The 23,451-nt window shown below is 37.3% G+C and overlaps 2 protein-coding genes across 2 annotated transcripts; one reads left to right on the top strand and one right to left on the bottom strand.

Moving 5' to 3' along the window:
- Window positions 1-790: 790 nt before the first annotated feature.
- On the bottom strand, window positions 791-13,844 carry LOC116259315 (uncharacterized). The gene is made up of 8 exons (XM_031637068.2): window positions 13,551-13,844; window positions 11,870-11,964; window positions 10,100-10,236; window positions 9,431-9,462; window positions 8,801-9,330; window positions 6,615-6,692; window positions 3,184-3,246; window positions 791-1,379 (listed from the first exon to the last, which is right to left on the bottom strand). Exons 2-8 carry the CDS (start codon window positions 11,912-11,914, stop codon window positions 1,320-1,322), a joined length of 945 nt encoding a protein of 314 aa, XP_031492928.1. The 5' UTR covers window positions 11,915-11,964; window positions 13,551-13,844; the 3' UTR covers window positions 791-1,319.
- A 1,827-nt stretch (window positions 13,845-15,671) lies between these two features.
- LOC116259611 (triacylglycerol lipase 2-like) lies at window positions 15,672-19,564 on the top strand. The gene is made up of 9 exons (XM_031637468.1): window positions 15,672-15,815; window positions 17,168-17,272; window positions 17,395-17,532; window positions 17,794-17,904; window positions 18,055-18,198; window positions 18,339-18,379; window positions 18,480-18,556; window positions 18,704-18,799; window positions 19,010-19,564. Exons 1-9 carry the CDS (start codon window positions 15,672-15,674, stop codon window positions 19,333-19,335), a joined length of 1,182 nt encoding a protein of 393 aa, XP_031493328.1. The 3' UTR covers window positions 19,336-19,564.
- Window positions 19,565-23,451: the final 3,887 nt, after the last annotated feature.

A 23,451-nucleotide genomic window follows, 5' to 3' on the forward strand; every position in this document is an offset into this window, starting at 1 on the left:
CATTCAGTAATCTGGTAATGGAAACCAGATCCGATTACTAATTGAGTAAGCAATTAATTTAATAACCAAATCGAAATCTGAATCCATACATTAACTGAAATCACAAGAATATCTGACCAGATTACATATAAATGTTGGAGAATATACTAGTGAGGTTTAAATTCAGTTTTTAAAACAAGGTCAAATTCCGAGAGGTGGAAGTCACTGAATCCAACTGAAGAAAATGAAAGAATTTTGGGTGCATGTTCGGAAGGCATGATCTGTCTGTATGAAAATTATTAGTCCGCAAGAACTTTAACCTGTTCAGACGTTTATAGTTGGCTTCGCATGTTAGATATCTCAATACGTTTAGAAAGAGAAACGATCAGGCCGGTGTCCACCTAGGCTTACCCTCTCCAATTTTTTGGGCGGTGAAAGCAAGGTATTGTATCTTCATTCCCTGCCTTCTGTTCCCATTTCAAATTGCTGGTAGCAATATCCACAATCTATCCAGATTCAGTTAGTATGGGAGTCTAATGGATTAAATCAGCTAAGTGGAGGAAACCACCCCACTGCTATCAAGAGTTTTTGCCTTGTACATGAGATACCAGTAATCCCTCCCAGATCCTTCTGAATCACCAAGCAGGAAAGATGAACTAGGCAATAGATCGTGCCCCAAGTGAATAATATATACATCCACATGATTGCAGTGACGAAACACCACAAAGAAACCTCGATATTGCACGCTTGTGGTGCCTATTTAGTAGCCTAGCAAACCTCCACTCGCCAGATAGACCATGAGATTGCAATATTTGCAAAGGAAAAACAAGTTAATACAATGTCCTTTTAGCTGTCATTCTAATCCACCAAATATAATTTTGCAATATCATGAAAGTTTGCCGACGAAAACAACCAGGAACTACTCTTTCAAATATATACCAAGTTGTGTCATAACCACTCCAATACCACGTCAACAAAACAATCACCATTCCTGCGTATGGTTGTGATGGAAGGAAAGATGCAATTGTTTTACTTTCATCCATGAGCAACGCGACCAAGTGTGACAGATAGGGCGCATCCATGATCTAGTCAATGCATTGTGGATCATAATATACCAGCATGAAAACCAAATCCATATCAAGAGCAGGTAACAACATTTGGGCTTGAAGTGATACACCTGTAGCTACGGTAATCCTGAATTTTCCAATGGAATGTGTTGTCAAAGAATCTGGGATATATGTACACCTTTGGAAAGAGTATACAGGAAAAGAAAACAGCATTTTGATCCAAATGCATGGTTAAGAAGTTAACCACTGAGGCAAAATTAGTGTACATAATCCTTATCCTGGCCGGGGTTTCGCGCGAGGCAAAAGTGCAAGGAGTATCTTTTTCCTGGGTCCCTACAAAACAAACCAAATTCTTAATGAAAGAGAACATGTGGTATGGTATGTGAAGTTCCACAATCAAATTCCTTAGCATGTTTTTTAACAGGAGTGCACATGATCAAAATACTCAATCCATATATAAAAAAAAAAAATTAAACAAAAGCCAAAAGCTAAAAAATTAATATTACACGAGGAGTGCTTACGACGAGTACAGAAAACATCCAAAATCTATTGCTATTAATATTTCACAAACATGAGGCTTAGATTACTCACCCAATTTTTCAACTTACTGTTTATCTAATTGCAGTGTTATCCATATCGTAAGATTAGGACGACTCGTCTGGGTGAAGAAAACCCAGATGATATGGGTTCAATACGCAACATGCCTGTGTATTGCACTCGTATCGGGTGTATCGTATGCCACAGGGGCTGTATCGTACGATACACACAACACTCCGTATCTTACGATATAGGGTTAAACTGATACCCTCTCCCTCTCTCTCTCTCTCGAAAGGGAGACATTTTGCTGGTTTCTCCAAAAAACCGCTGATTTGAGGAAGAAACCATCAATTTGATGAACTCGCGATGTAGTTTACTAGACTCTACAACACTCTAAAGTCTAAACTCGTATGTAATAGATGCTTTTTAAACTTGTGATAGATCATGAATGCTTTAATATGTTATTTTGAATCTCTTAGTGTTACTTTTCGTTTTTCAAATTTGTTGTTGTTATATATGCCTATGGTTTATTAATGATGAATGATGAATCATTAATGTTCTTTATGTGTGATGAATTTTTTTATATAAAATACATTGTTCTTAATCTTTCTGATTTTTGGCTATTTTTCTTATTTTTCATGATTGTTTACTAATTTAAAAAAAAAGTTAATTAAAAAATCAATTTTACGATGCGTTACAGGTTGGCCTGACCAATTATGCTACGATACACCAGTGACAACATTGTCTGATTGTAAGTTCTTCCTGCACCAAATCTTATTTTTGCATCTGACATTATGCTGTAAAAGCCACGCATAGAAAACAAGCTCAAGACCTCATGTGAATAAACTGTGAATTCAGTCAAATCTATATCACTAGACATGATAACAGTTCTGCAAACTGTTTGTTGGCCACGACTGATAATGATTAGTGCATTACAAACTTCCCTGCTTCATGTTTCAAGCTCCTAATGGTTGTATCGAATAAGCTGTTTAATAGTCCGCTTTAGTGCTTAGCGTGTCCTAATTGTTTCAAAGTTTGTAAATTATATTCCATACTACATTACAATCTGATAACGTTGTCTTCTTGTATTGCAATGAACAACACATAGATGAAGGTGGTCTAAGCTGAAGGTACGGCTTTCCATGTGTCTTGGAAATACACATGCATCTACGAGGTTTGCTTCTATGATTATAAACCTCTCCACAGGAACAGTTCTCTTTCTCCACCATAACAGGTGATATAGCATTTAGTTGTTGCAATTGCAATTTAGTTTATACGTCAGTGTTTTTAGTATTGTTCCGCGGAGCATATGCACTCTTACTTAAAGTCCTCACCGTATTAAGGAATATCCAAAGCTCAAAAATGTTGGCTAAGATCAACCAAAAACCTTTAGGTGCACGATACAAGCCAATTTTTTTGCTAGCAAGGAAATAATTGGCCAAAAGGAAAAAAGAAAATTGCTGGTAAAAAATTGCGACAAATGCAAAAGAAATATGTATAAGAATAATCTTAGACAAAAAGTAAACTGAAAAGAAACATGAAATTTCACATAATAAGAATTTAATTTCAAAAATCAGACTTAACCAAAGTGATAGCATACCATCGGAATTCCTAGTTCTTTTAGGTCAGTGTCACCCATCTGTCTTAATGCAGTCATGTCCACCTGCAAAAACAATGAAAAGGAAAGAATCAGTTGAAGCCAGATAAAGGTTAGAAAATGTAAACATGAGCAGGTTAACTTACACAAGATGAACTGAAAGAAAACAAAAATGAAGGGAGAGGGGGCCTTGGTAGTTATAGGTACGTAGCAGGTATTCTATGTAACATGGGTACGTTAATTTTGGTGGAGTACCCGTACCAGTCGGGTGTGACACGGTATGGATATGCCGTCAAACACGGCCCAGTATGGGTCTACATGTACCAGGTACGAGTATGTCGTTGGACACGGCCCGATACAGGTCAACACGTACCAGGTACGGTCAACGTACCCGGGGTCCGTATCCTTACAAAAACAGACTCGGACAATGTTGACCGAGTCTATTTTCATTCAAAAATTAGGTTTTTTTTCGTATATCCTTTCAAAAATACAGAGCTGCGACAGAACTCCAGCAAGGGTTCTGTTTTGCTCTTTTCCACTGCTGTTTGCTGAGGAAGAACTCCAGCGACGTCTGGTGACCTTCCTGCATCAACTATTTTTCTTTTTATTGTTGTTCTTAGTAGTATTTTTGTTTTTCTTCTTTTACTGGTTTGTCATTTTTAATCTTCTTTTTCTCTTCGACAATCATATTGTCTGCTCTTTCTCTTTTACATTTACACGCAACCATGCTCCACAATGTTGAGTCGTTCCAATATTTTCTGTATTTGGTGCCTAAATCCTGCATTTTATGTAACTGAGCCATTCCAATTCAACATTTAGTGTTTAATTCTAGTTCCACAATGTTGCGCTGTGTTTTGGATGTGAAAATTCGTTCATATTTGACAGTTTAGGGGGCTGCTTGGTTGTCCATATCATAGGTTTCTTAAACGCACTGCTACAAGATCCATTGATATATATTTTATATGTTGTTTATTTGTTTATGTTGATGTCTATCTTTTATTTTGATATATATTTTCTAAGTATTTCTTCTCGTTTATATATATATGTGTGTGTGTATGTACAGATGACCCTGCACCCATGGTCCGTACTTATGTCACCAAGGTGCAGGGTGCGGGTGTCGGCGTGGCACATCTCAAAAAATTTAAGTGTGGCGGGGTGGCGAAAGTATTTATTATTATTATTATTAATTTATAATAATAATAATAATAATCTATATATAATATACATGACAAAAAATTGTCTATAATTCACAAAATTGTTAAATAACAAGATCAAAATTGCAATTTGCTAATCATGATATCATTATCAAGCATCAATTCAACATAGCTCAATAATCACAACTAATACAGTCATGCATTAAGACATTTAAAATGTTTTGCTAAATAAAGTAGGAAAATAAAAACCTAAGAATAATAGAATAGTATTACAGTACAAAGCCACTTAGCCACCTAATAAGTATTAATATGAAGTCTCTCTAACTCTCTCGACCGACCACATAAACAAACCATCAGGTTGCATCACTATTCCAAAAACGTAAACAGCACACTAAAACAAAGAACATCACACTAAAACAGAGAAAAATACACACTGTGCATAGACGAGAATATCAGAATCACATAATAAAAAAAAGTGGAAAGAAAAATACGCTGCAAAGAGCGTGATATCAAAATCAAACAATAAAAAGAAAAATACGCTGCAAAGAGTGAGAGAAAGTTTACCCAAGTAAAATCCAGCGCAGATCGTGAGCGAAAAAAGACGATTTTAGATGTGAAAGAGAGTCACAGCGCAGAGAGAGAAGAGAGAGGGAGCAGTGTCGCAGCGGAAAGAGAGACAGAGTTCTTTGTTCGCCGGTCGTCGAAGGAGGTTCTTTCATCGCAAGTCACCGGACGCAGCAGAGAGAGGGAGCAGCGTCGCAGCAGAAAGAGAGAGAGTCGCAGCTCAAAGGGGGAGAAGTGTCAATCGTGCGTGCACTATTTGTTAAAATTTAAAAAAAAAAAACCCAAAAAATGGACGGAAAAGGGCAGGGTGTGGTTTGACCGCACTTGACTCGTGTTTGACGGGAGTCGGGTGCGGCTGACGACACCCGACTCGCATTTGACCAGTACCCACATCGCATCGACGCGGGTGCGGGTCCAAAAATGATGCACCCTAGTGACTTAGGTCCATACCAGTACCCGCACCAGCACCGGTACCTATGTGACATAGCAGGTATTCTTTAATAAAGTTAATCACCATTTTCACTAGAAAAAAGACATCTAACCAAGTTTCCTGCATGGCCACTGATACATGCTCTGCCTATCTCCTCTAAAGTCATTCTTCAGATAAAATCAAGGTCTCCTCAATCAAAGATGCTTTTGCGCTTTTCAAAGAGTAATGGACCTTCGCTTAATTTGAGGACATTGCAGAACTCAGCCATTTTTGCAGTGTAATAAATAAATGGTTCTTAAGTCCCCACAACTCTTATGATTCCTCATGCGAGTCAAATGCATTATCATAAAATGGGCAATGTAGAAAATGTTGACAGAACCAAGAAGAGGCACAAAGTTCAAATTAGTTTCAAAGATTACATTCTGAAATGGGTGACCATGGACCTGGCTCGGCATCAGGTTTATAGCAAATGCTGGCCTACCAAGCTTGTCAAAAAAATTGTCAGGGCTGTTCTCAGTTTTCCATGTAAGAATTTTATCATGAGATTATGTGGAACATGTGCAAACTAACGGAGCATGGTCAATGTGATGCAACTATAAATATGTACACTTAAGCTTGTCATTCTTTTACTTAAATAATTACTGAGTTAAAACATTATTCCCCCAGAATTTTACATTCACAGTCCTGTTTCTAGGCACATGAATCCGTCCATTTTCCGTCAGGATAACCATGAGGAATTGAACTTGTGACTCCTCAGTTATGACAGTGCAACTAGATGTCTTATCGAAGTCACCTTGCACCATCATGACTCTAGGAAAAGAGTACGAAGTCATGAGGAATATTCAACTGACATTCAAATCCGACTAGACAGGTAACATCGTGTTCTAAATCAATTAGGTAATGTTGTGTTCTAAATCAGTCTGCAATGAGTTGCTGCTGCTTTTTCTGCCGATGAAACAAACCAACATTTTCATATAGATCAAGGTTGTTTTGTTTGAGAAATAACAACTTCCTTTGACATATTTTCCATCTGCAAAAGATTCTTTGCATAGGCTGGAAGAGCTATTAATTGAATCCACAAGAACATCCAAGGGAAAAAACACTTGAGAATGAAAGGTGTCCACTAAGAATGAGAAAATATTAACGCAATAAGGAACACATAAGTAAAAAAGTACAGATATAAGTGAAAAAAAAAATACAAACACCATGTAGCAAGATACAGATGTTGCACAATATACGAAAGGCCACCAAGGCCCATATCTACTTGTCAGAGACATGAAAATTACCTCTTCTGCCTGGAAGAGAATGGCATATTTAGATAGTCCTAATGAATGCAGCAAGCTTGTCACAGTATGTTCAGTGGCCTGCACAAGAGAATGACAGCTTTAAGGGCCAAAAGTATGTTTTATTTAAGCGATATAAAAGATAGTTCAAAGCAACATATCTAGAAGAGTTTTTCAACAAAACATGCATAAAGCAGCTAGTCATTGTACAACAAGGTTAGTGTAAATCATGCTTCTTAGATGCTGAAACAAATCTTAGTGTCAAATGGAACCATGCAGGTAGCAAGACATTATTAGTCTAGAGACTAGTTGCCCAGTTGGGCTAGGCTAGTCTAGAGAACTAGTCCATGCAGTAAGATGGATCATCTAAGGGATTAGCTGGCCAATTTGGCCGATTAGTCAACAATTACTATGACATAGGCCCTTCTGGAAAAGACCTTTCTAAAATATCAAACACTGATTTTATTTTCTTTTTCCCTTCCTAGAGAGATATACATGAAAGTAAGTTTAGACAGAGATTTGCTGGTTTTAATTGGTTTTTAACACGCTACTAAAAAAACTTATTTCACATACCTCCATATGTATAATGACAACTTTTTTCAAGTCCCAAACAATGTTACAAAATCATTCTCAAGTTTGAGGAACAAAGTGATCAACATTAACCTATTGAAAATTTAAAAGATATAACAGCTCCTGACTCTGAAGAAGAGAATAATTCACCAAAACCATCATTGCAGTCACCACGACCTCCACCTTCACAACAAAGGATGATAAAGAAAAACTCCGTGCACCCACTAAGTAATGTTGAAGATTTTTGTTCCTCCTTATTTTTATTAGACGAGTTACTATGTGAACTCATACTTGTGTTCAATTTATTGTTGTAGTGCTATGTACAACCAGTGGACTATGTGGTTGACATGATTCATAATAATAACTTGTGTCGTTTATTACATTTTCCACTTTAAATGTGGTGTATTTTTGCCTCCTTATTAATTTTGTTTTAGCTAACTAACTTGGACTCGTTCAAACTGACTGGTCTCAGCTGGTCCCTTTGGGATCTTGATCGACCTGAGTCAAGCTTTCATTTTAACCAAGCAGACATTCAACACAAAAAAAAAAAAAAAAACATAGAGATGCATGTATACTGAGAACTTCACTAGGACCACCAGTCCTTTAATAGATCTACTACTAGTGGCTCTCAACAAGCTCTTGAACTATTGCAAGGACAGCCATAAGGATGATAAGCCACAGAGATTATGCAGTGAGAAACAAGTCTTCGAATGTGACATTATGGTGCAAGAAGGTTGTCAAGGTTCCAGAAGATCAACCAGCCAGAATACTTACTACTCGCTCTCAACAAACCCTTGAACCATTGTGACCAGCCATATGGATGATAAGCCACAGAGGTTATGTAGTGAGAAACAAGACTTTGATCGTGAATTATGGTGCATGAAGATCTTTTTAACGAGCCAAAATACATCAAACCATAGAAAAAAAAAATGCTATAGAAGGTGCCAAAATATTCACCGAGACCTCCAAAGAGTTGAAAAATTTGGCTATAGAAGGTGCCAAAATACCCAACGAGACCACCGAAGAGTTTGTTTCCCATCTATAAGCACCATAACAATTTTGGCACTTTCTCCTTCTCGAAGAAAGTAATATCCAGCCATCAAGAAAACAGTTTAACTTGTGAATAAAGCCTCAAATTAATTTGCCAACTAAGTGTAAACTTACCACGAACTTCTACTTCAGAGAATTCCAAGAATCTAGGACAGCTTCATTCCTACCTTTTTCTCTCAGACAATGAGAATTGGTTCATGAAACAACATATAAGTAAACCTATAATATAATCAAGAACAAATATGCCGTAAAACAGCAAAGGACAAAAAGTTTTTATCTTCTCCAGGAAAAGGGCATCGACAAATAAAGTAGCTGTATGCTGGAGTTAGGCCATGTCAGCTATACTCTTGCACCCCCTCCCCCACCCACAAGAAACAGAAACTAAATGACATAAAAAAAACTGTGTGCACAATTCAGGTGGCTAGCATACATTGGATACCAAATGCATGAACATGAATATGGAGAAAAATATTTAGTATGGCAATTTTTTTTTTTCCTCAGAAACTGCTAATAATGAATGATTTTTCATGCATCAGTTAAATGCTCGGATGGAGAAGAACAAGGTGTACCAGACAAGAAGGCTTGGGTCCATTAACAACTGAAGTGGAAGCAAGCCTAACAACAGGCTTTGTTGGTTGAAAAGACATGGGGCCCTTATTTGTAAATGGCGGTGGCCTTGATGTATCATTCCGCATCGAATGCAATGGCAGTTGTCTTGATGTATCATTTCGCATTGACTGCAACCGTCTAAGTTCATCCATATTAGCAGGTGGTGAAATTCCTCTTGGAATAATTAAGCTTCTCTCTGGTGATTTACGCCTTAACTCATTCATATCCCAGGCAGAATAGGATCTTCTCATTGAATCCATCTGAAGCAAATCATCAGCACTTCTTGTAGGAGGAATTCGTCTCACGAACCCTACTGCCCTAGGATCTGGAATACGTGAATTTACATCTATTGAGGCTGAAGAATGACCAGTTCTTGAGAGCTTTTCACGAAGATCAGCATTTATTCTTTCTCTGCCATCAACCCTTTGTCTTTGAGATGAGTTTTTGCGGATGAGCTTCAGGCGCAGATCTTCTTGTCCAGAATGAGCGTCTTCAGGAATTCAATGATACCAATTTCAGGCGAAAACTCAGTCAATTAATGGGATATGAATGAAATTCTATACAACTCTCACTAGATCTATTATCATCACCTGAATCCCACCCATAATCATCCAATCTCCGACTGTATGTCCAATGGAAGAAGTTAAAGTTAGAGAAAAGCAAACTGAGTAGACTCTAAATAACAATAGCAAAGCAACAATGGTTTGAACAGTTCAATGATTGAACCCTAATTGTACCCCATAAGCATGTATTGATTTCCAATGTAAAGAATCAATCAGAAGTGAACCACTTGTTCAAAGTCATACCAAAATATATATCAGTAGTTATTAATATGTAAATTTTAAATATCTCCTGAGAAAGCACAATTGCAAATAAAAGGCAACCAAGCAAGGATATAAAAGTAGATTGCACGTAATAGAAAAGGCCAACTGCTATAGACACTGGCAATGTGAGAAAAGGTACAAGCATACATGACTGCAAATGCATGTGCAAGCCTAACTATGCATGCATATTTTGGGTAACTTCTAGATCGTTAGGAGAAAGTTATAATGGAAAACTTCTCCCCTCCATAACCCAAAGATTTTATCCAACTAATTTGAATATTCTTTCTATTCACTTGATAATTCATCTCAGACAAGAACTTACACTAGAGTTCTCTCAAAGAACACAGAGAGAACACATGGTCCAATTCATTGTCCAAATTTAACAGAGAAGCTGAAGTCTAAATGGGCCCCATTATTGGCAAGGTTGTGTGTTACCGCTTCGACATTTGCTGGTTTCCATATGGAAGTGGATTGGGGAAGTTGCTTCCAAGTCTCTCTTGTATTGGTCTTTTGGTTCCACTTACTGCCATGCGATCCAAATGGTTTCTGTCAGCCCCTGCATGTTTTACTACCTGGAAGGGGGGAAGAAAGCATCAAAGAATAGCATGATACAAATTGAACAATGGATCATCAAAAATTCACAAGATAGAAATGTAAAGAAAAGAAAAATGTCAGGGAAATGGGAAAAACTCAGAGCAATGCTACTGGCAACAAGGGTAGAAATTAGACACAGATGGGTGCCTGCAAACTCCATCTGCCACACGCTACATGTACCTATCAGCATATCTGTGCATGGATGCATTCGCAAAGAATCAAACCAGTAGTGTTTTTAACAGTAAAATAGATAAATGTAGAGACAAAAGATTTTCCATTTCGCATGGGGTGAGAGGATTAGACTAGCAGTGTTTTGGATACCACTCAGCAACTCGTGGGCCAAAAACAAGGTGGACGGCCTACGAACTTCCAACCAACTACACAGCTTCTCATTGAAAAAGGTCCTGATGTCTGGTTGAAATTGTATAAACCTACACAAGTTTCTAAACCCAGAGAGCATCTTTGCAAAAGAATGACACCACAACACCGATTCCTGATTGTGAAAAGATAGGTGTATAAATATCCATATGGTGTGGTTGTCATCACCATCAGGCATCAATAGCTGAGAACTTTCAAGCATACAAAATTCCCGTACACTCAGCTGCAGCAGAAAAACTGTAATCTTTTGTAAAGTTTGTTCAATAAGCTTCACTATTGCTTCTGTGAAGAAGCTGCCATATAGAAGCAAAATAGCCTTCTTCATTTTCCAGTGACCAATTTCACAGCACTAGAGTATTTTGCAATTTATACATTAGGATATGAATTTTGTCCAGTTGTTTCTACAAAAGCAGTTAAAAAATTTCTTTCACTACTAAAGCCTAAAAGTTGCTTATTAGTAGAGTCAATCTTCATTTCGCTTGAGCTGAATTCAGCTCTTGAAAATTTCCAGCTTGACCAACCTTCAATAGGACATGAGCTTAATCTTTTTCATGTCTGAGGCACACTGAAACTACCTAACGTGGTTCAAAAACAACTAGTCAGCCTCAGGGAACCTTTACTAAGTGGTTCTAGGATAATTTGGAACCAAAACAAAAATTATGGAGTTACCTTGCGCTCCCTAAAATTGATGAGCACTAAAGGAAGTTGCCAGGAGGGAAAATGAGCATTCCCTTATCTTCACTATCAAACACAATACAGACAAGTCTCATTGCCAAATTAAGCTCTAGAATAATCTTAAGAACGTTAATTTGTTGTAATCCAACAACTATATGGCTTGAGAATACTTTTTCAGGATGGTTAAATGCATTATTTCTTTTAAACTATTCTTGTTACTGAATGAGGCCCTTTTATCATTACATATGGACTGTGAGAACTAAGGGCACAATGAGTTGTTCCTACTACATTGAGGTGATAGCAGAGGAAAATAAAACTTGAACAGTCAGTAAGAACAATAATCAACAAACATGTAGATTTCAACAACACAACTGCAGATTGTTCATAAAAGCAACTCATCTTTAAATTATTAATTGATAAATATGAAAATAAATGTCTTTTTCAATTGCTTTTCGATTGAGTTGCAACTTCATACAAAGGAGATTGTAACAAGAAGAAAGTCGTAGAAGAGAGTAAAAAAAATATGACAAAAAGAACAAGAATACATGGCTGAAATACCTGACCACTATGCCCCAGTGTGATTGTGACCCGGGGCCTAGACATTTTTCAGTTATGAACTCAACCAGTGGCTAAAATGCCTTCACAACTTTAACCTGGAAAAATTGAATGCAGATTATATGACTTGCCTCGCAATCAAAAGAAATGTACTTAACTAGGAACCCCAGAAAAAAAAAAAGAAAAAGAGGACACAGAAGCAGCGTCTCAGCTGACTTCAAAGTTCAAACAGGAAGATAAACAACTTGAAGCAGGTGGAAAGAAATCAGAAAGATGAAACTGTGCCACAATTTTGCTAACCCAGACATGAAAAGAATAATGAATTTACTCCAACTAGCCGAAGAGAAAAAGTTAATGCCACATCCATCACCCTAAGCTACGAATTTTATCTTGAACTCTCTGAAAGAATAAAAGTTCAGGCAGTAATATTTAAAATATTATGTTTTAAATGTTATTTTTTCCTTTGAACAGATTTCTCCTCTTTTCACTATATGTTATAATATTCCTATTTTTTGTCACTATGGACTATATGTTTTCATGAGGCACATGCCTAAGTTTTAAGAGGTTATATGCAGTACCAAAGCATACCTTATCCCATCCCCACATTCATATGAATATAAGATGGACCCATTTTCATCTTCCAATAAGTGCTAAGGATTAACCAGAGATTGATCGACTTTAGTAAGAGCAACAAAAATAAATCTTTAGAAAAAGTTGCCAATGCTTTAGTGAAGATATTTTTCCCCGAGAAGTTGAGTCCACAGCCCTACTAAGCCCATGATGAATTTAGAAAGTAACAAACAGCTAAGACTGGCAGCGTGCTTCCGTAACCAAGCATAAAACCATGTCTCGAAATAAGTAGGAACACATAAAACATACTACTGAAGGTGCTATTCAGTTGCGCATTAGTAGTGAACCTCAGGACCATGATACAAGGACAGCCTTCTCCCAGGAGTAAACATTGAGTCTGGGGAAAAGAAATGAAGTACTAACTTAAATTCATTAGTTCAAATATAATGGCCCGGTCGATCATTTCTCCCTCCCATGACCAGATTAATCAATCCCCAATTCCCCATTTAAACACCCATTCTGATGTAGGTCAACTTACATTCATGCCTATCCTCCGCCTCAGAAGGTCATTGCCATTCAACCTAATCAACGCAAATATTTTGAACTCAAATTCTCAATGTGTGTACACAAGCCTCTCAATGTATCTTCGTCCTTTATTTTCCAACTTATTTAAAGAGAATCATCACAAAATACCATGTTCGCTACAGATAACTTTGAGACGGTTTTAGCTAAACCAACAATCTAAAAAGCGAGTAGACAATCTAACCAACAACACGACAATAGATTTCCAGAAAAAACTAAGCGGAACGCCTAGTTCAACCAAAAAGGGAAACCAAAAAGCGATGCAAATGGAGGAAAACCATTCCTAAGCAAATGAAGCGATACCCAAGAACCCAGAATAAAACAGAACTTCAAGCCCCGAACTTCAAGCCTATAGAAGTAAATAACCTTGGCAGAGACTCAAATGCTGAAAAAAAAAAAAAGAGAAAAAGAAAAAGGACGAAGAAGAATAAGAAGCCCCATTCCTGGCAATATCTTTGATGGGTGCATCAAACACTGCAACAAATCCGAGAACAGATAGAGCAAATCATTCATCAAAAGACGAAAAACTTACCTGAAACAGTATGGAAGAGAACAGACTTCTGCCCACACTTCAATAGCGACCCACCTTCAAAAAATCTCCAGAAAAGAAAAACTAAATCAGCTAAGTATCTCCGACGGCTTGCGAATAACCGGCGGGGGACGACAAAAGACAGATACTATGTATCAGAGAACAAGAAACGCAATCGATGCATCGATAGAGCGACGCCCAGAAACTGATCTGAAGACAAGAAGCGGAGGAGGGGAGTCTACTTCGATTTCGTTATTAGAGAAATGGAGAGAAGGGGAAGGGCATTTTCTTGGCACACTTTTTCTGAGGAGAGAATAATGAAAATTTCATACGTGGTCTAAACTCTTAAATCAATGACAATGTGGTACCTCTTCGAGTGTAAAGCTACCCAAAAAGGAATTGCCATTTTATCGTACTCGTCGAATTAATGGAGTTCTGAACCAGTGGGTATCAAACAATCTAAAGGAACCGACCTTGCTTTGGTTGTTTGTTATAGGCAAAATTGACGATGGAGAGCGACTTAAGAATTTCAATTATGAACCTACTTGAGTAAGGCGAATTGTTAGACACTATTAATATGCTCCTCAATGTTGAAAAGGTAGAACTGGATTGCCTCATGCTGTCTTACTAAAGGAAAGGAATGCTTCGGTCACAAATCCACAAGAAGTCAGATTCATGTATCCAAAAACTATAAAGCCTTTTAATTGTATCCAAATTACTTGAAACTTTTGGGTCCGTTTGGTAAAGAAAAAAAGATGTAAGTGTTACATGAATATACCTAAAGAAAATATGCTAAAAAATTAGTGCATAATCATGAAGCATTTTTACATGTTGTTTCATATATCAAACCAACCATTAATGCAGTGGACCTAGAAATTTTTTTTGCTATGGGACACTCTTACAAAAATTCTCAAAGGTCACAACATATATAAATAAGTAAATATTTATAAGAAATATGTATAAAAAATATGTATAAATAAATAAAAATTTTGTTGTTGGTGTGGGCAACTGCCCACACCAGCTTATATGTAGCTCCCTACTGCAATAATGTACATTCTCTGGATAAACATATTATGAGATTAAGGAAAATTTGATACATTCAAATATTTGGTTTAAGATAGTGAAATGGGTTTGACTTGAAAAAAAAAATTATAAATTTACGATGTAATTCATGTATATTGTTCAAACAAAAGGAAATCACAAAAATCTAAATCGTTGTCACTTAAAATTCCATCATTTTACGTTACTTGAAACTTTAATTGGAGACAGACCCACTAAGGCGGCTTCCCGTGCATGTCGGATTGGATTTTACCTGGATGTGAACGTAAACTAACCTATAATCTTGACTAGGGTGACTTTGAATCTGAAATTATCACACCGTATAAGTACTTCTTCAAGCATGCAAGTGGATATTCACGGAAGTATCCATATCCAAGAAAATGGAGGCCCGATGGATCCAAAGGGCTGTTTAGTACACTCCTCCTCAAGTTGAATAAGACAGATCGAACTGAAACAAATTTCTGGATCTGAAACACATTTGTAATTGGTCATTGATTCTTTAAATAAATATAATTGATGGAGTGAGAGATAATACATGGATTGGACCATCGAAGGGCTTAAGCACATCCACCGAAAAAATAAAATGCTCCTTTTTTCACTCAATTGATTCACTCATTATATGTACAACTTCTCCACATTCAAGACCTGCACACACATAAAGAAACATGTATATCTTGTGAATTTCGAGGAGGACAGTATTAAAAAAATAGATTGACATGAATCGTAAAGATATTACCCAATCAGGAGAATTTTAATAGACAATCCTTAGATTGATTTCTTTTCCTTTTCCCGGCAACGCCTCACGAGTATTCCTTGTCTTTCCCATCAGACGTCCAATCATATTAGGATATAGAAACCAAAGAGATTTATAAGTTTCACAGAAATCAAATTGGACCAAATTAGATCATATGTGAGAGAGAGATGGGCGAGGGAAGGATCTTCTCTCCGTTTACATGAACAACAGCAAGAGGAAGAGTCGGCTCTTCTAAGATTTGAGAGTTAAAAGATAGCCAAGAGGAAGAAGAGGAGGAGGTGGACGCTGTGCATTGATCAGAGAAGGGAAACATGGAAAGTAAGAGGCTTGCGAGAGCAGCAGCAGCAATGGTCGTCATTCTCCTCGGCTTGTTGACGTTGAACGATGTAGCAGACGGCACCAGCGACGTCTGCAAGACTGTGCAATCATATGGCTACCAGTGCAGTGATAACGAGGTAACCAATTTCTGCACCATCCTTCTTCCTTCTGTGCTTTCCGCATACCCGCACAAACACCCGATGAGTATACGTTTCAAGTTCTTTGCTCTATTTAAAATCTACCAATACATTTTAAGGTTAGAGATGACAGTTATACCAACAAAAAGAGACAGAGATAGTGAGTGAGTGTGTGTGTGTGAGTAGGCGAAAAAATGACGACGGAAAAAAAAGATTGAAATAATAAGTTTCAAATTGTCGAAGTCATAGCCCATCATTTTTTTTTATATATCTTGAAACATCATATGAAGTTCATTTTTTCTTTTAATCCAATGAAGCCCATTTGAAGTCCATTAGGAGAGGGATGTTTTCTTTCCTTCCTGTCGGATGGTGAAATGATGATTTTAATTATAAAAAAAATAAAGAGAAAAAAACGTGAATTAATATTAAATAACAAAAACAGGGATGACTACTTGTTTTTCTATTGACGGGCCATCATGTTGAATTAGATAATTTTAATTGAATGGTTAGATAACTCTAAAAACTGAAGTCACTGTTTAATTTTATTTTATATATACACACTGAATTATGACTCGAATGAACAACTAATCAGAACCACCATCCTATCTAAGCTTTCCACTTTTTGTTTTTTGTTTTTTTTTACCTTCCCTCTCTCTCCCCGAGATGTGGAGGCTCGGCGGCTGCCGGCATCGGTGAATACAGCCGGCGGCCACCTGGTTGATGGTAAAAGTGGTGAGAGGGAGGGAGGAGTGAGGAAGAAATGGGTGGAGTTTCCACCCTTTCTCCCTTAAATGAGGGGGAGTTGGGAAAGAAATGAAGGCGGTCGCCAGTGCCCTGCCCTATTGCCGGCTGGCCCGCCAGCCCTCCGTGGAGACGCATAGGTCTGGCAGGCCCGTCGTCCTCGGGGAAGGATGCTGGTGGCCGCTGTGTTGGAAGAAATTGGAAGAGTTGGGAGAAGGAGAAGCCACACGCCACTGGTGTTGGCATGGTTTGGAAGAAATTGGAAGAGTTAGGGGAGGGAGGTGAGGAAGGAAGCAGTGGCGTAGCTACTGTGTTGGCATAGTTTGCCTACGTACAATCTTTAAGTACAATGAGAATTTTATATGTATATATAAACAAGTGCCCCACAGCAAATTTTTTGGACTCCGCTAGTGAAAGGAAGGAAGGGATAGATGGAGAAAATGAATTTAGAATTAAAAGTGAAAATAAAGAAAGGAATATGAAATATAGCTAACAAGGTGAAGATGATTTTGAAAAACCCACTTCCTTTTAATAATAATAAGAAAAAAAAAAGCAAATGAGATATTCCTAAAATCACTACCAACCATATGTCATTCTGTGTGTGGGTGCAGGTAACAACGCAGGATGGGTATGTGCTGGGCCTGCAGAGGATCGCTAGCAACACAACTAGCGAGAAGAAACAACCACCCGTCCTTCTGCAACACGGCCTCCTTGTGGTAATTACCGCAGATGATACTTATTAATGCAAAGTATAGTTTAGTTTAGTGGGTCTTTCTTCTATCTTCTTGGATGATTATCGGGAGTTCTGACCAACCGCATCCATGGGTGGTCAATGCAGGATGGGATGATATGGGTGCTGAGCAAACAGGGTCTGGCCTTGGCCTTGTCTGATGCAGGATTTGAGGCATGGATCGTCCATTCACGCGGAACCAAATCCAGCAGACGTCACACATCCCTCAATGCTGATACTAACCAGGTCTCTTTCTATTCTTAAGATCGATTGTCGCTAACAATACAGTCATAAATATCATTTACAGGATTTAAATAGCGAGGTTTTTCTCATAACTGGCAGCTCTCTCTTTTCTCTTGCTTGTGTTCTATTTGTTTTTGTTTCTTCTGCCAAATTTTGTGAAGTAATTGATAACTTGTTGCCCAATTTTTTTGGTTCAATGCATCTTTCCATTTCATAGTCTCTCCCTCTTTCTCTCCATGGCTTACAAAGGAACTGTTTCTGCAGAGCTACTGGGCATGGACATGGGTAGAATTCGCAGAATTTGATATTCCTGCAACTGTTGATTTTATATACAATACCACCGGGCAAAGGGTGCATCTTGTTGGCCACTCGTTGGTGAGTTCTAGGATACATGCATGTATCTCTCTCCATAATACCATATATAGATATATATATGTATGTATTTCTCCTACGGCCAATTTTACTCCTACGATCTCTTTCTAAGCGATGGCTTCTATACATCCTTTTCTTGCTGTTAAATGGTAGGGTGCTCTGACCATCTTGGCTTCCTTATCTCAAGGCAAGTTGGTAGACAAGACTGGTGCTGTTGGTCTCTTGGCCCCTGTTGCTTACATGAGGCATGTCACTTCTCCACTGCTCCTATACGGCGCCAACTTCTATGCTGATAAAGTATGGCCCCAATATTCTTCAATTTCTTCTCCCCAAGCAAGTGCAAATGCATGCATATATGTTTGTAGACTTGTGTATCTTCATGGTAGTCAAATTTTGTGAAGAATTGATCTAACATCCTAGTACATGTCTTGTATCAGCTCCTTGTTTCGTTGGGAGGTGCCGAGTTGCTCCCACATAGGTAAGCGTGTCCTTCTCTTCCATGTGCTCTTAAATCTTCAAGCTTTTCTTCTCAATGGTGTTCTCCTTCCTGATTAATTCTGCTTTGTTGTTTTTGACAGTGGCGCAGTAGATTTTGTCCTCAAAACTGTCTGCTCTTTTGGCCTGAACTGTAGCGATCTTATGTCTATTTTGACTGGTATGTTTTTTTGGTCTATTCTGTCATCTCTGCTAGCTTCGAGTCTGTTTTGATCATTCCAGAAAGTGATTACTCTTTTGTTCATCTCCTTCAGATTGAGCCTGTGATTAAGTGGCTAACTTTATGAAACAAAATTGTGATTGCAAGGAAATAATTGTTGCCTCGACTCAGCCGAAATGAAGAATTTCCTGACTTACGAACCACAATCAACTTCGAAAAGGGCCGTGATGCACGTAGCACAGAGTAAGTTATGATGTCCAGGGAGATTTAGTTACGAATATATGCAGAGATCCTATATGAACAGAGAGAGAAGCATCTACTGATCGAAGAGTTTACCTTATAATAGAGAACAATAACCAACGCACCTCAATGTGCAGTGTTGCATAAAGATTAAATAAAACTTGATCTTCCTTCATTAAGACATGAATTGATTAAAGTTCGAGTTTGATGCAGTGGTTCGAAGCGGAACAATCGCCAAGCATGACTATGGCAGTGCCTCCACCAACAATCAGATGTATGGTCAATCCACGCCACCGGTTTATGATCTGTCCAGTGTTCCCGTCGATGTTCCTCTGTTCATCTCACGCGGAGAAGCCGATTCACTTACAGACGTTCAAGATTTCAACTCCCTGGTCAGTTCACTTGGGAATCACCAGCAGAGCAAGCTCACAGTTCATTCAATTCCCGAATACGCACATGCAGATTTTGTGATGGGATCCAATGCTGGACAATTGCTTCATCCACCTCTCATTGCGTTCCTTAGCAACAGCACCAACTAGTTCATGTTTTTTTTTTCCTTCTTTTTTTCATGCTCCCTAAGAAGTATCAACTTAATTATATCTGTTAAGGGACTAGGGTTCCTTGTTAGCGTCGGGATGTAACCCAAACAACAAGGGAAATTAAAAACTTTAGGGGATTCTTTCTGTAGTTATGACGCAAGAGAGGAGCAACCAGATTTATTTTCATATATTGGATTTTCATTTGTCATTCTCTTTTGTTTGGTTCCAAATCCACAGCTATGTTTTTAGCCTATTTAAGGGCGTTTAGGCCTTATTTGTAATCAGTTTCTGAGTTAATGAAAAAATCTCTAATGGTTATTTGTGTTTTTGCTTCCCTTTTACATTTCCTTTTGCATTTCTTTCATTTATTAATTAGTTAGGTGTTGATCGTGGATTATAGGAGAAATCCACTTTTCCACTGCATCAAGTTACTAGATACCTTTTCTTCTTAATTTTTTTTTGCCTGATGCAATTTCAAGAATTTTTTTTCTATAATAGAAGACAGATGGTCAGAGAGATCCTATAAGACATGACATGAGGCCAGACCTAAGATTAGATTCGATCAGTTAATTTATATTTTACATGGAAGGGAGTCCTAATTATGCAATTCAATATATGTTGGCTACTCGTTAGAGGGTTGTCCCTTTCATGAGCACATTGAAATTTGACCTTTGAGGAACAATGGTTTTCCAAATGTCGAGTCCTAAGTTGGGCATCTAAATATTAATGTTATCGGATAATCTCTAAACTTTGGGTTCTTAGACTTGCGTAAGGGTACCAACTAAATGTCTTTAAGCAGTTTCCATAATACCCATAAATTTTAGTTTCATATTTAACATTGTGAACAATCTTGGTAGATCTATAAAAAAGAGAAGTTAACTGATTAATTGTTCTGGTTCTTAACTTTTTAGATGACAGACGGAAGCTACTAGAGGATGGGCCTTTACATTTTCCTCTTTCCCAAAAAAAGTCTAACTGCAAAGAGAATGTAAGATACCTTTAAAGCTTAGTTGAAACTCGTGAACTTGGCTCTCATCTCAGACCACCAATTAATCTTCCAAGGAGTGTCACATATGAATCGTTATCAGAGATGGGGGGCAGCAGAAATTGAGTTCCGCACGTCTTGATCGACAGAATGGCTTGATAAGACTTTTACACGCAACAATAAGTACACGGTTTAGTATCAAAGATCTTGGTTTATGTATAGATGATGAGCCTGTGGGCTCATTCCCTTGTGGGTCCTAAAGACGTCGATGGAGGCCAGCGGGGTTCGCTTCATGCAGCGTTTGAATTCCTGGTTCTGAAAAGTCAGATTTTGGACAGCCGCGTCCTTGACATAAGGCTTCTGGGGAGATACATGATATTGAAGCTGTTGCTGTCCAATTATTCAAGATTTTAGTCCTTTGAGAAGTATCGTGATCATCTGAACTACAAGGTTTTATTAGTTACAGAACGGCACCCAATAACTTTTAATGTTATAATTTATTTCTAGATGTTAGAAAGCAGTCCGGATTGCACTTTGTACAAACTTTACTTACAACACTAGAGTGATTATGGAATGTAGACTTGGCTTTTTTGCGGACGATGAGAAGGATGGAGGCTTCGACTTTCAATTATGTCGTAGGATGAAATATTCTTTCTGGTCACCCATTAAAACAACATAGTGAAAGTGGTTATATGGGTCACCCCTATACATGAAAAACTACAAAAGGGATGCAAAACTAATTTAACTACCCCAGCTGCAAGAACAAAAAAATGAAAGTGAAAAACAAAAAAGTCCAAAATAGACATTCCTTGTTTAAAAATCATTAAAATACTCCCATTTGCCTTCTTTTTGTTTGGAGCATATTCATTATGCGCAGTGGCCCTTATAAATGCAACTCTCTCTAATGCTGAACAAACTGTTCGAGTACCTTAAAGAAGCTGTTTGTGAATGGTAACAGTATGTTACTATTTCATGCATTTACCTTGAAAAGTGGAGCAAATACATGAAACATTTTTTAAAATATCTAATGAATCTAACCAATTTTTTAGTTAGATACGTAGGACAGTAAGAAAATGTTCATATTCCCAAACGGCCTCTAAGGGATGTTTGACAACAACAAGTTGTTACTGTTTTATGAATTTACCTAAAAAATGAGAATAGATTTATGAAACACTATGTAGCAGCATTTTATGAATTTACCTCATTCTTGTTATTAGCAAATGACCCCTTAATGACCAAAATATATTTGTTAAGAAAAAGTGGAAGCACTTTTTTTTGTGATGACAAAAATGAAAAGGTAAAAAAAAATGAAGTGCGTGCTCGTGGGTTACATACGCCGAAGCGGGTTATATATATGCGCCACCAAACAAGGAACAGCCGGTGTGCATGCTTTGTAGGTAAAACTCTCATAATTTTTATGAACGAGATCAAGGCTTTTCCGGAGGTCTCGAGATTGTTTACTACCAGAAACGATTCGATGAAGATGCTTAGTTAAATTTTTAAGTATTTTGAACGTGAATTTTCCAAATCATTGTGAGCATCAAAATCTTATACGTCCGCTTGGATGGACTTCACCAACGTTAGTTTAAGTTTGAATGGTTCACTGGATGCGACCGAGGGTGAGAACAACAAGTTTCCGCCTTCCAATCCAACCAATGGCAGGAGAAGAAATCTAATGGTTCAAACAAATTAAGCATTTTAAGATTTTTAGCTACTTTGAATTTATAAAAAATATTTTGCAGACGATGAGTCCTATGATATTCGTTATCAAAGAATCCATTGATTGTACAAGAATACTTCATTGGAGTGGATTGAATTCTAAATAGTATATATAAGTATAGATGGTGAGCAGGATGAGTATTTCATTCTAACGTCAGAGGAAAGCTGATGTCCCACCCAACCATCTCGCATGATGAACGACGATTAAGAGAAAAACAATGAAAAAATGATGATAGATATGTTCGTCATTTAGTATTAGTTTCCATAGTGTTCTTAATATTTTTCTCTCAACCATCCATATCTGATGGACTGCCTTGGTTAGATGGCTAACCAAACATTTTAAGGTTTCATGATCAATTATTACATGATTATTCACGTCCTGTCAACTGATAAGTTGGTGAGGATTATTACTTATTTTTCCCTTTAAAAAAGAAAGAGCATGATTAACATACCAAATTTAAGAATACACTTAGTTTTCCTGTATAACTTTATAGAAGAGAAATGTTCACCTAACTGATTTTGATATTAACAAAAATAAATAATTTTCATATACTTAAATCAACGTTAATTAATAAAATTATTTGGTTTGTAAAAAAAGCTAATGTGGGCAAATCAACAAAAAATTTGTTCATACAAAAGTATGTTGATCATTTTATATTATCTCAATAGCTAGTCCACATTAAAAACTTGATATTTAATCGGCGGGTATTTTTGTCGCACAATTTAAAACTTAAGGTCCGTCTTTGATTATTGCGGCTTTTTCAAATCTCCTTACATCTAAAATAATGTGTTCATACAATCTTGGCATGAACACCATGGATGGGATCTTTTCTATTCTTTAATCATAACAGGGAATTTATGTGGCCGTTTTAGTTACCGGGAGATGGAAAACGAAATTCCACGGGAGGGCCAAACTTTTGTCGAAATTTCAAAAACTGATTTCTAATTATTTCTGACTTTGTTCATATCCTATTAAAAAACACAGTTGGCAAACTCACTTATCCGAGTCACAATCCGAGTCACAAGTTACCCAAGTATGCTAGGATCGTTTATTTATTGGGTCACGAGTCAACTAATTATATGTTCTCTTTTGTCATATGTTATTGAATATTGAAGTTTGTTATTTTTTAACTTGTGAAATATCACAAACTTACTATATATATATATATATATATATATATATATATATATATCACATGTTATTCAGTTTTAATTAATAAAAAAATAAAAATGAAGCCTCAACAAACTTGCCTCCTTCATCTATTTATAAAGAAAATGCTCTATAAAAATTATGACCTAATTATCCAGTCAAGTCACCGAATAAATTCCCTGATCTTTAGTTTTTAACTCATCCTAATCCAAGTGAAGAGTTTGCCAACTATGACAAAAACACAAAAACAAGTCCTCCATAA

The sequence above is a fragment of the Nymphaea colorata genome, chromosome 8 (genome assembly GCF_008831285.2).
Source record: "Nymphaea colorata isolate Beijing-Zhang1983 chromosome 8, ASM883128v2, whole genome shotgun sequence".
NCBI lineage: Eukaryota > Viridiplantae > Streptophyta > Magnoliopsida > Nymphaeales > Nymphaeaceae > Nymphaea > Nymphaea colorata.